This window comes from Diabrotica undecimpunctata, chromosome 4 (genome assembly GCF_040954645.1).
Source record: "Diabrotica undecimpunctata isolate CICGRU chromosome 4, icDiaUnde3, whole genome shotgun sequence".
NCBI classification, from domain to species: domain Eukaryota; kingdom Metazoa; phylum Arthropoda; class Insecta; order Coleoptera; family Chrysomelidae; genus Diabrotica; species Diabrotica undecimpunctata.
The window spans coordinates 94,530,610-94,544,124 of record NC_092806.1 but is presented as its reverse complement, the minus strand read 5'-3'; the positions used below and the strand labels follow the sequence as shown (position 1 = coordinate 94,544,124).

General features: G+C 34.2%; 1 protein-coding gene across 1 annotated transcript in view; it reads right to left on the bottom strand.

Moving 5' to 3' along the window:
• Window positions 1-2,575: 2,575 nt before the first annotated feature.
• C901 overlaps window positions 2,576-13,515 on the bottom strand; it is a 61,650-nt gene continuing 50,710 nt past the window's right edge. Inside the window, exon 6 of the mRNA XM_072527995.1 lies at window positions 2,576-3,090. Coding sequence (XP_072384096.1) covers window positions 2,816-3,090 — 275 coding nt within the window. The 3' untranslated portion in view covers window positions 2,576-2,815. The remainder of the gene's footprint in view (window positions 3,091-13,515) is intronic.

The following is a 13,515-nucleotide window of genomic DNA, read 5'->3' as shown; positions in this document are numbered from 1 at the left end:
TCGCTTGATGTTTTACGATAGTGATGCAATTTTATATTAAACGAGTTATTGATTCAATATACAAAAAAATAAATGCTTAATTTTGTAGCAATAAATAATAATTTCGAAAATATTTTAAATATTTGGCGTGGCCCGTTTTCTATGACGCGGAGTGTATATATATATATATATATATATATATATATATATATATATATATATATATATATATGTATAGTTTGAGTTTGGTTCTTGAACCTTCATATATATTTTTTTAGTGGATTTTCTTGGGCTTAGGTTCACAAAAAAAATTGATTTGATACTAAGACATTTTGTTTGTAATCCATGCCTTTTTCAAGAAGTAATATTGACTAATATTTACTAAAAACTAAACAACATTTTATGACATAATACGGTTTAAAAGTTAAACTTTTGACTTACCAAGCATGTAAAAATTCGGTACTAACAAGTAGACGTCACAATTAAAATAATATTAAAAACATAGGACATACCCACTAAGTCACTAAGTCACTACATGTAAAATGTATTTTAAATCTAATGTGTTGTTTATTGAAGTTTATCATTTAAACAACCAGTTGTTTTAACATCATAGGCGTTCTGAGATTGTCTTTTTATGTGTTTTTAAATTAAGTTAAAATATATTTTGTTTAAATTTTTGACATCTTTTTTATCATTTATTGCATTAATATTTTTCTTTTATTTGTATAGACTCTAGAAGCTCTCTCTTCTTTCTGTTGTGTTCACTTTTTAGGATCTTGGTTTTCTCAAAATCAAATTTATGTATTTTTTCGTTTTCATGTTTTGTGAGGCCGGTTGAGTTTTTTTTGTCATATTTGTGGGAACGTATTATTTAGTTAAGTAGCTGACTGGTTTGTTCTCTCTTCCCTATATAAAAGGATTAGCAGAACAAATTGCAAATCTTCTGTCCAAACATAATATTACGGTTGCTCATAAAGATCACAATCTTTTGAAAAAGAATTTTACAAGATTAAAAACAAAAACCTCTCTATTAAAAAGATCGCATGTTGTATATGAAATTCCCGGTTCGAATTGTGATGGGGTTTATATTTATCTACTTAGCTACTTAACTCAACAATACGTTCCCACAAATATGACAAAAAAAACTATATATATAAATATATATATATATATAATCACTTCTAATATATATATATATATATATATATATATATATATATATATATATATATATATATATATATATATATTAGAAGTGATTATTTCGACCAAAAAATAATTTATAAATACGTTCAAATTATAGGGTCTATAATAAAAATCTTTCTTTTTTCTAAATTACTCAATATTTCGCTATTTATTTAAAAGCTTCCTCAGGAGTAAACTAAAAACAATTTGAACATTACAAAAAATGGCGTACAAATACATTTTAAAACACTTACAGAATTTATAAATTTATAAATTATAAATTGCGAAATCTTTTAAATTCTGTAAGTGTTTTAAAATGTATTTGTACGCCATTTGTTGTAATGTTCAAATTGTTTTTAGTTTACTCCTGAGGAAGCTTTTAAATAAATAGCGAAATATTGAGTAATTTAGAAAAAAGAAAGATTTTTATTATAGACCACTATACCCGATAATTTGAACGTATTTATATATATATATATATATATATATATATATATATATATATATATATATATATATATATATATATATATATATATATATATATATAAATAGCTCGCAATAAAAAGAGAAAAATATAATAAAATATGTGTATAAGATGGAAGGCAACCGTATATACGTATTTCTGACTATTGGTCGTCTTCAGTACGGTGCAGCCAAGTTAGAAAAGGAGCATATTAACTTGGGAAAAGATCAATTTTCTAACTTGGCTGCACCGTACTGAAGACGACCAATAATCAGAAATACGTATATACGGTTGCCTTCCATCTTATACACATATTTTATTATATTTTTCTCTTTTTATTGCGAGCTATGCCGATATCTTTTACCTTTATTTTACTATTAACTCGCATTATCCTTTTTCTTATATATATATATATATATATATATATATATATATATATATATATATATATATATGAACTTTGATAAAATAAAGGCAGATATCGAGCACAGTTTTATTAATTAAATCTTGCCCAAGTACTTTCAATGAGAGCATCTTCAATGTGTTTGCTATGTTTTTTAACATTTATCAATCAATTTTTTAAGTGTTAGATTAAAGAGTACCATAAAAACATTTACTCAGTACTTGGTTTACGTCAAATTCTTTTAAGTTAAATTATGTATATCAATTTCGTTTTTTCTTATATATCTCAGGTTCCTTTATTAATTAGATTATTTTTGTTGGTATTCGCAGTTTTTTATTATCTAAAACATACATTATATTTTTATTGTGATATATGCTTGTTTTGAAAATTGCATATACTGGAAAGTTGGTTGATGTTAATATGAAAATTATATATACTGGTAAGGTGGTTTTATGTTCTCAATACTTCGTTTGTATTTATTTTAGACAAACATAATGTTAATTTATTTAGAACAATAATATACAAATTTAATTAAACGAAAATTATATTAATATTTAATAAATATAATAGTTATAATAAACATATAAATATATAAATAAATATATAAATCAATAAATAAATAAATAAATAAATAGATTAATAAACTAAACCCTAAATTCTAATATAAATATATATGCAGTCTTAACATTTTTTGTTAATATCATTATCTTATTAAAAAAATGATGTTTGATTTTCATTGTTTAAAAAAGTAAACTAATCTTTTTATATTTATTATGTTAAACCTATGTTTCATTGTCAATATCAACGGGTTCTAGCTTTCCATCAGTTTTATTTTCATCACTTTGTATAGGTTTCACGGTGATTGCTGTAATGTTTGCTGTAACTTCTGTGGTGGACTTTATCGGATGTTCATGTATAGATTGTTCTGTATGTTCGCAATGTCGACCAAATGTTCTCTCTGAGCATAAGCATTTATAACTGCCTTCGTCTTTTGGTAGGGATATGCACTTAGAATCGTTGTGACATGTATTTGGATTCTCCTCGCAATAATTAAGTTCTGAAAACACAAATTTAAAATAAATTGCCATATATGATTTTCGTCTTGATAAATTAAACTTAAAAGTAGCTTTGGTCAGTAATCTTTAGTAATGTAATTAAAACACAATAACATTCTTACTGAATTTTATAGGCAAGACTCTTTTAGGGCGGCTTCATAATAACATTGCAATCGTTTTTGTTAAACTTTTAAGTCAATTTTTTACAGAAAAGTCAAAAAGTGTTTAAAAAATTATTTCTGGATTATCCATCAGTATCCGTGTGATACTTGCACCAACAGTATCCATGTGATACTTGCATGTAAGAAACTATCAAAAAATGTATGATTAAGATCACCCGATCTTATTCCACATTGACATTTATTGGTTGAAGAAAGGATTTCGATTTGAATTTTTTCTTTCAAAAACAACTGTGGTTCACTTTTAATATGAAAATATGCTTCTAAGAGAATGTGCTTCCATGTAGGTAAAACTCTGTGAATTCAGCTAAGTTTAGTTTATAAGGTGCTATCAATTCTTTCATATTGCTGAATACAACGATTATTTATTTAAAACTTAATGTAATTTTTTAATTATTTAAAACTTAATGTAATAATGCTAAATAGAGTAAATACAACTGGCAACCAATTTGGACTACAGATCAATAGAAAGAAAACTAAATTTATGTTGATCAGAAAAAGGAACATTCAACATATCGACCTGAATATTGAAACCGAACGTATTGAAAGAGTACACCGATTTGAATATCTGGGATATACAGTAAATGATAAGTGGGACCGAGATGTAGAGATTAAGATCCGAATTGAAATAGCAAGATCCAAATTCATCAAAATGAAAAAGCTCTTAAGCAACCGCCACCTAAGCGTTAACCTCCGATGGCGCGCCACGACATGCTACGTACTCTCTACGCTACTTTACGGAGTTGAAGGGTGGACGTTAACAGCAGCAACTATAAAGAAGTTAGCGGCTCTAGAAATGTGGCTGTATCGACGCATACTGAGAATACCTTGGATAGACAGAGTGACCAATACAGAGGTCTCAAGACGAATGGGTAAAGAGGTGGAATTGTTAACAACTGTTAAAAGGAGGAAAGCGTCATACCTGGGCCATGTGTTCCGTCATGATAAGTACAGTCTGCTACAGCTTATCGTGGAAGGCAAGATTGAAGGTAGAAGAGGTTTGGGCAGAAAGAAGAAATCCTGGCTGAGAAACTTGAGAGAATGGTTTCAAATACCAGAAGCTGCGAACATAATACATGCGGCACAAAACAGAGAAACCTATCGTTAGATGGTCGCCAACCTTCGGTAGAAGACGGCACATAAAGAAGAATGTAATGCTTGGAAGACGGTAGATGTTCAGGGATAATTCTCATTACCGATGTATGGGGATGTTCTAAAATATTTTTTAGATCTTCTATCGGCCTATTGTTATTAGCAAGTATGTTTGTGTAACCTTGATCTAAAAAACTTTACGCCTTTTAATGAAACTGAGAATTATAACATCTAAAAAATTCAATATAAGCGTTTTATGAGTCTATTCTACGTAATATATAAGGACAATTAAAGATGCGACAGAAGAAAAACAAGATCCTGCTGACGATCAAAGGTACAATTTAGAGAGATTTAATCATAAAAGCGTAAAACAGCAAAATTAAAATATATTAGATGAGACATTAGCTTCGAGAGAATTTTAAATTACCAAACAATTCCACAATTACAAAAATAATTGTCTACAGGAGAAAGAAGAAGAAAAGAAATCCATACTGGTAGAATCAGGAATTGATGGAAATCACAAATGTCAAAGACAAAAATCTAACGAATTCTTTAGAACAAAAAGACCAGGATAATAAAGATTTTAAAGAACAACAAGCTAGAATACGGAGGATGGTAGAGGAAAAAATTAAGGTTAGTGAAGAAATTGTACAAAAATAAAAACTTTAATTAGAGGAGGCAGAAGTACGGAAAGCTGAAAAGTCTTACAAGTGTTAAGGCAAGAAATATCAAAGGATATATAATATCACCAATTGCACTAGAAAAATGGAAGGATCACTTTTATAGTCTCTTGACTAAAAATTGGCCATCTGATCAAGATCTACAACTAGCTGTGCCAATACTTAATTCCGTATTACTTATAAGAGTTTCCAAATGAGAAATTTAAAATATTTGTGATATTTTGACCCAGAAAGTCTGAACAAAATGTTCGCCTTTAATTTTTAAAATATAAGGCAGAAAACTTGTTTACACATTTATCGGATCTTTTTCAGAAGTGCATATTTGATATGATAACTTCCGTCGAGTGATATACTTCCTTCTTCTTGATGTGCCTATCGGTGACAAATGTTGACAAATCATATCTGCAGAAATGCGGAAAAGCTACACATATGTTATGTTAAACCAGGTTCTGAGGTTTTTTAACCAGGATTTTCTTTTTCTTCCTGGGCCTCGCCTTTTTATATTTTTATAATATTTTTCGTTGCAGGATGGCTTGTAGGATGCCCTAACTAAATTTATTTCATTTAGTTTGTCCGAAGTACTGTAGCTATTGAGATTTTATGATGTTCAGTACCTCTCGATTCTCCTTCATTCTTCTGAAGACCCCTTCATTTGTAATTCGGTTAGTCCACATAATCTTGAGTATTCTTCAATACATCCAAATCTCCAATTCTTTCAACCATTCAAGGTCCATGATTCAACACTATAAAACAAAACAAGGAAGACGTATCATGACAGCATTCTTACTTTTATACTTTTATAAGAAGGGAAATTGAGTCTTTTAAAGAAGACCCTTATCCGGTTAAAAATGTACCTAACGTTTATAACGCGCGCTCTTATTTACAGATTGTGGGTCCATTCTTAATTTATTATGGTACCAAGGTTGTTGTACTGCTTCACTCTTTCCAGTAGTGTTTGGTTGACCACTCAAGGTGCAAAGTGTAGACCACTCAACAAAGATTACCTGATGATCATTTTAAATGGATGGAATTCTGTGAAATTATATGGAGAAATCGACTGCAAATAATATATTTTTAAGAATGTTTTGTTTATAGACAATTTCTCCTTCATAATTCACAGGAAATATAATTCATCCGTTGTACGATATTTGTCTTAGAGAAATAAGCATTTGATTGTATTTGTGCGTATGTAATATCTCTACAAAAGATATTTGCATTGGAATTTTGGAAGATCATATTATTGGTCCTTCTTTCATCAAAGGAAAGCGAAATGCAATAAAATATCTTGAATTCCTACGAAATTAAATTATTCCTGCAGTTCGACATCTTCATCACTTAGTTCAGCGCCAGCCGCAGAACAGTACGGACGTGTAGAAGAAGCGACACCTGAAGACCGCCGAGAAGCTGCAGCGTTGAGTCGAAGCCGGACTTATCAGTCTGTGCCGTGAGTATACGCACGGCAACGCGGAGAAGAACGTAAGCAGCGGCGAGGCCACTAGAGGCAAAAGCCTATGCCAAGACAAAGCTGAACTGGGGAGATTTGTATTAATCGAATCTTCACGGAGGCCAAAATCGAGGCATAGGCAAGTGAAAAAGTAAACGGGCTTAGCCCGTCGGGATACTCCCTGTGCTACGATTAGGATGACACTGTAAGGTGTAATATTTTAGAAATTACACCTGGCAGACACGGCCTCAAGGTCAGGGAGGAGAGAAATTCAAGCGGATCCCACTCTAGTTCTGCCTAGAGCGTGAACTTCCGAGTAAAGATACTGGGTGGTACCCAGAAGCCGTGGTGACAACGGGTCAGACGGTCCAAAAATAAGGCTCCAAAGGTTAGGACTTCCACCCCCAGGTAAAAATGGATCGATCACGATCCCCACCCGGCCGAAAGGCCACTCCAAGCCTCAATAGTTATAGTTCGAGCTACAAACTCAACTATAACATACATGATGCCCTCCTAGAACACTAGGACACGAATTACGAGATCTTCGAAGATCTCCTCACCGAGGACATAGACCAAAGGGACTTCAAACGCCCCAAGACTAAGAAAAAGAGGACAAAAGACCGCGCGGAGGGAAACCGCGAAAAAGAAGTGTACACCACGGACGACGACGTACCCCTCGATAAACGAGCCACAACAAAAAGGATAAGACAAATGAGCAGTGAGGACGAAAAGTCCGAACTGGCATAGATGAAGTCGCTATTAAAAGAAAAGGATGCCGAAATAACAGCGCTAAAACAAAAAATAGAAGAACTGCAGGATACGATACTAGCCTCGCAAAGAATAATACTTGGCCACATTGACTCAAAGTTCCAAGAACTTAGCAATGGAAAAGAAAACACAAAACCTAAGAAGGCAACAGAGAGCAGCAAAGAAGATACTTGGAAAACCCAGGCCAAAAAGGCGTCAAAATCTGAAAAGTTTACGGGAATAATCCCAAAGACAAAAGCAACCACAGAAAAGTCCACGGGAACAATCCCAAAGACAAAAACGACCACAGAGAAGACAAAAAAGAGAACACGAGAAGAAGAACCCAAAAACAGCAAGAAGAAGGCCGTGAAGGAAGACTTCCCTCCGCTAGCGACCCCTAGCGCAACAGCACCAGAGAGTCATCAAGAAAGAGATGCGCGCGCTACATCACGCCCTGCGACTCCATATCAAGCACAAGCAACAACCACAAAACACGATAAACCAACGTGGAAGCCAAAGCCGCCTGTAATTAAATTACAAAGCGTCAGCCAGACAGGAGCAATACTAGACATTGCTCAGAAAAAGAAAGTAATAACGTCGAATAGACTATCGAGAAGCGGACGAGAAACTTTAATCCAAGCGAAAAGTCCAGAAGATTACAGAACTATGGTGAAAATCATAGAGAATTATAATCAAAAAACACCTATACAATGGATTGCCTTCCCACTAGAGGAAGACATAAAACCAAGAATGGTTTTAAGAGGACTACCTCCAAACACAGATGTTACAGAAATGTTCAATACTCTCAAAGAAGAGTATGATATCGAATGTGAATCGATAAAGAACATGATTTCCAGAAAGAGCGACAAAAGAAATCTACCAATGTTTGTGTTGACACTGGAGAAAGAGGACGTAGAAAAATCCAGGCGCATCACTAATCTGATGCATATGAAGGTCCATATCGAGGACCTTAGAAAAGCCACTGGACCCACGCAGTGTTTCAACTGCCAGGGGTACCACCACGCGCAGAGAGCATGCTTTAAGATACCTTGATGCGTACGATTCGGAGAAAATCACTCCACAAGAAATTGCCAAATGCCCCGAGAACAGAAGGCAAAATGTGCCAACTGCAAGGAACAACACCCGGCAAACTTCAAAGGATGCCCCATATGTTCAACCTGGGGAAAAAACAACCACAAACACAACAAACCCTGCAAAAAAGGCCGCAACAAACATCAAGCGGACCTTCCTATGCACAGGCAGCGAAAGCGAAAAATACCGAGAACACCATCTTGATCTCGAAACAACAGCAAGAAGGACTAGTGAACTCAGTTAAGGAACTGGTCACTAGAATTGTCCATGAGGCGATCGCAGACATAAAGCTAGCACTGAACTAGTGCAGGCAAATAGGGGATACTTGAGGATAGGCTCTTGAAACCCAGGAGGCATATGGGCCAACCAGAATATACTGGACAAACTGGTTAATAGATATGAAATGGATGTCGTGGCAATACAGGAAACAGAGCTCACGAACAACATCAATATCGTTTCCGGGCTACGACATATACAGGAACGATAACATAGCAAGATCAGGTGGCACAGCAATATTAGGTTTAGTGAAAAAAGGCATAGGTCATATCAGAATTCTAACACCACAACTAAATACTATGCAAGCAACAACAGTAAGAATACAAATGAGGAAAGGAGAAGTCAGATTTACCTCTGCCTACGTAAGACCACAAGACACCTAAATGCAAGATCCCCAAACTGGAACGACAGAGCTACGAACAGAAATGGAAGACTCCTAAACACATACTTAGAAAACAATGACGACGTTATGGCAATGGACCCTACAGACCCAACACACTACCCAGGAAAAGGACTTCCTACACACATAGACATTGTAGTAGCAAGAAACCTAAGACTACAAACAGAATTACAAACATTAAACGAAGGCACAACGGACCACAACCCCATCCTATTAGAACTAGGAACATGGGAAGAGGAAAGTACAATCAAAAGAGTTAAAAAGAAAACAAAATGGACGAACTTTTAAAGACTCCTGAGTACTGGAATAAATATAGTTCCAGTGATAGACAACCCAGGAGAAATAGAAGACAAAGTCCTAGAGTTGCAAAACATCTTACACCAAGCACTCAGTAATAGCACTACAGAAAAGGAAGTAGAAATGCACACGGGAAGATTTAAGGATATACAGCAAGAAATAAAAGATTTGATAAGGGAAAAGAACAGAGCAAAGCAGACAGCAAGAAGAACAAGGAACCAGGCGGACAAAAATAGAGCAAATAAGTTAAACAGAGAGGTCAAAACAGCACTACAACAAAACCGTAGTGAAAGCTGGGAAAACCACATAAGAAATATGGAGGAACAAGGACCAAATATGCAAAATATTTGGAGGCTTCAGAAAATACTGAGTAATGACAGAAAGCCAATCCCTCCATACATGGAGAAAACGGAATAGTTTGCACTACAGTGGAAAAAGCAGAGGTAATGAGGAGTACTCTCGAGAAAGAGTGTAAAATTTTAGTTTAAATTAGCACCCAGACGAGGACATCAACTTTATAGAAGAAGTCGAAAAAGGCACCTGGTCCAGATCAAATAACGAACAGGGCTCTAAAATACTTACCAGCGAGAGCCATAGTATATTTAACAAATATAATCAATGCAATGCTAAGATTCAAGAAATTCCCAAACAGATGAAAAGAGGCCCATGTCATAATGTTACCAAAGCCCGGAAAAAACAGCACATTCCCGCAAAACTACAGGCCAATAAGCTTGCTACCTGCAATCAGCAAAATTGTAGAGAGAGTAATACTCAGCAGACTTCAAGCTGAAACAGACAGACTAGATATAATACCCGAAGCCCAATTCGGTTTTAGATCAGAACACTCCAGTAAGCTACAAGTACTCAGATTAACAGAGTACATAGCAGCTGGATTTAATGATAAACAATCCACAGGAGCTGCCTTCATAGATGTAAGCAAAGCTTTCGACAGAGTCTGGCATAAAGGACTAATCTACAAAATGAGAAGATACGGCTACAACGGATCAATGACAAGACTAATCTCTTCGTACTTAAGCAATCGTAGTTTCAGAGTTCGAATAGAACAAGTCCTATCTGAACTCAGGAACCCGGAGGCTGGAGTAACACAGGGAGCGGTACTGTCACCTCTACTGTACACGATATACACAGCAGATATACCTAGAACACCAGGTACATTACTAAGCCTCTATGCCGACGACACAGCGATAGCGGCCAAACACAGAAATGTAGACATAGCGGTAAATAACTTACAAACAGTTAGATGACATAGAAGAATGGAGTTTAAAATGGAAAATCGCTATAAACTCCGAAAAGACACAGACTGTACTTTTCAAAAAGAGGCACCAACAACCAGAAGAACAGGTGACTGTGCAAGACAATCCCATCGAGTGGAAAAGCGAAGCAAAATACCTCGGAGTAATCATGGACAAAGGTTTATCGTTTAGTAAACATGTAGACGCTACAATACAAAAAGCCAACATGGCAAGAGCATCAATAAGAGGCCTAGCAGGAAGAAAAAGCAAACTCAGAATAAAAGCCAAAATAAGATTAATAAATAGTATAATTCTTCCTACACTAACATATGCATCTCTCGCATGGGGATACATATGTAACACAACAAAAAAGAAAATACAAGCGGCATATAACAGCAGCCTAAGAGAAGCAGTCAACGTACCGAGATACGTTGCAGAAATATTCCTCTTCAGAGAATTACAACAAATTAGAGTGACTGATATAATGAAGGAAAAAGCAAGGACAAAGTTCGCGCAGATAGAGAACCATCCTAGTCACATATTGCGAGAGACCATGAGGTACGACGCTTTCCACAGATGGAAGCACAAGAGACCCAAACAACAAATAGTAGAATAAAACCAAACGTACTAGAGAGAAAATCAGTAAATACACCAGAGAGAAAACAAAACACCAGAGATAAAACACTACAAAAAATAACAAAAACAACGCACCAAGAAGATAGTTCGTAGCTCAAAAAACTCGTGGACAATCGCAACGTACAGCTTGGACCCAGTTAATTTTAAGTAGATAATTAATATACTAATATGCACTAATTCTGGTTTTATGTTTCAGGCATCCTACAAAAAAAATCCAAAAAACACACAAAAAACGGCTTCGGCCACCAAAAAAATCAAAAAACTACTAACAAAAACCGGCTCAAGCCACAAAAAAATAATAACAAAAACCATTAAAAACCCGAGCACGTAGGGCCCAACCCCTTGAGCACCAAGTCGCCGAACTGAGCCTAGCTCAGACCGGAGACTTAAGGCCCAAGTAAGCAATTTTAGTTCGCGGATAAGCCACACTAAGATAACAGGATTATAGCGACAATGCGCTGTCCTGAGTTTTGAATTCGGTTAGGAAACCATGTTGGAGTTCTATTATCCAGGACTCCCACATAAAGAGCATTTGGCTGATAGTTGTGCCCCTATCGCACATCGGAGTGCTCTAGGGGGTAAAGGGATGGTCTGAAGCACTGAAGCGCGGTGGAGTGACTCCTGTTTTTACTCGAGTTAATACACCTCGTTCCAATGAATTATTACACCTGAACGTAATTCTTATGGGTGAACATGTCTCACAGGCTGGGTTTAATAAAATTGCTTGCTTGCTTGCTCGACATCTTCACATTAACTTGAAAGAAATTTGTTTTCAACAAGTCAGGTGTCTTTTATTTTTTAAATTTTACTTTAAAATAAGTTTATTTTGACATTTTGATTTTTATTTCGGACATAACAAAATACAAAAAAAAATAAATGTTATTTATCAATGTTTTGTATGCACATGGTCTGCACGATATCTCAACCATAAATCACATCATTTGTACTCCCATAAGAAGTCTGTATTTATGTCTTGCGGATAGATCTATAAAACTAACAGATCCAGAATACATACCAATTGCAATAAAAAAGCAAAAAATGCCCTCCTAAGTAGTGCATATCCTGAATATCTAATCGAAACTATTTTTAAGACTAAATAAATGTTACAACAATATAAATAACAATCAACCCAACAGTATCGAGACTCCGTATACAACTCTTCCATATATAAAAGGTTTTTTTTTAAACGTACGAATCTTTTAGCCAAACATAACATAACAGTGGCTCACAAAGACAACAACATTTTTAATACATTTTTCACCAAACTAAAAACAAAAACTCTAAAACTCAAAAAATCACATGTTTTTTACGAGATATCATGTTTTAACTGTGAAGGTGTCTGTAATTGGCAAAACAGTCAACTGCATCAATCCAGAATTCGTTCTCATAAATATGGCAGGAACAACATCACTGCGCTCACAAAACATGAGAATGAGACGAAGCATAAATTTGACTTCAAAAATATCAAAATTTTAAATACCGATTAAAACAGAAAGAAGAGGAAGATATACGAATCAATAGAAATAAAAAGAAATACTAATACTAACGCAATGAATGACAAAAAAGATACACAGAACCTAAACAAAATATATTTCCATCTGATTTAAATAAAAATAAATATAACACCATAAAAGACTGTCAAAGTTATAACATATCTCCACTTTATCTTTTTCAAAAACACCAACGACAAGCCCATATAAAAATAATTATACACTAATCACAGTAAACCATGAGATATCAAATATCAATTTTTACTTCTGTCAATTCATTGATGCCAGTGTCCAGTTTTACGTTTTTTAGTAAGTTTTTTATATATTTTACAATAACTTTTTGTTCCCAATCTTGTATATTTTAGAATCTTGACAGAGGCAAGAGTTACCTGTCGAATGTCGAAAGGTAACGTTGATTTCAATGGCAAAATAAAATCTAGTTTCAAATTTAATATTAATTATTATAATCTTAAGTAATTCTATAAAAAGAAACAGTAGATTCTACACTTTAAAATATTACGATGTAAGCCAAATTGGTTAAATGAAATGTTGATATTAAGAAAGATACAGGGTGTTAAAATGCAAATTTAAAATTTTATTTTTCGCTATAACTTTAATGTTTGTACACATTTATGCACAAAACTTTACAACTGTGTACTTTTAAATATGAAAAATTATAATTTAATTCACACTTTGATGTAACTAATAGAGGGCGCCACATAGGCCACATATGTGGTATAAATTTGCACTTAACATTTTTGCTCTTTGTTACCTGTATTTGGGAAAAAAATATTAAAGATACATTATTTTAACAAAAAAAAGGTATATCTGTTAATAACTT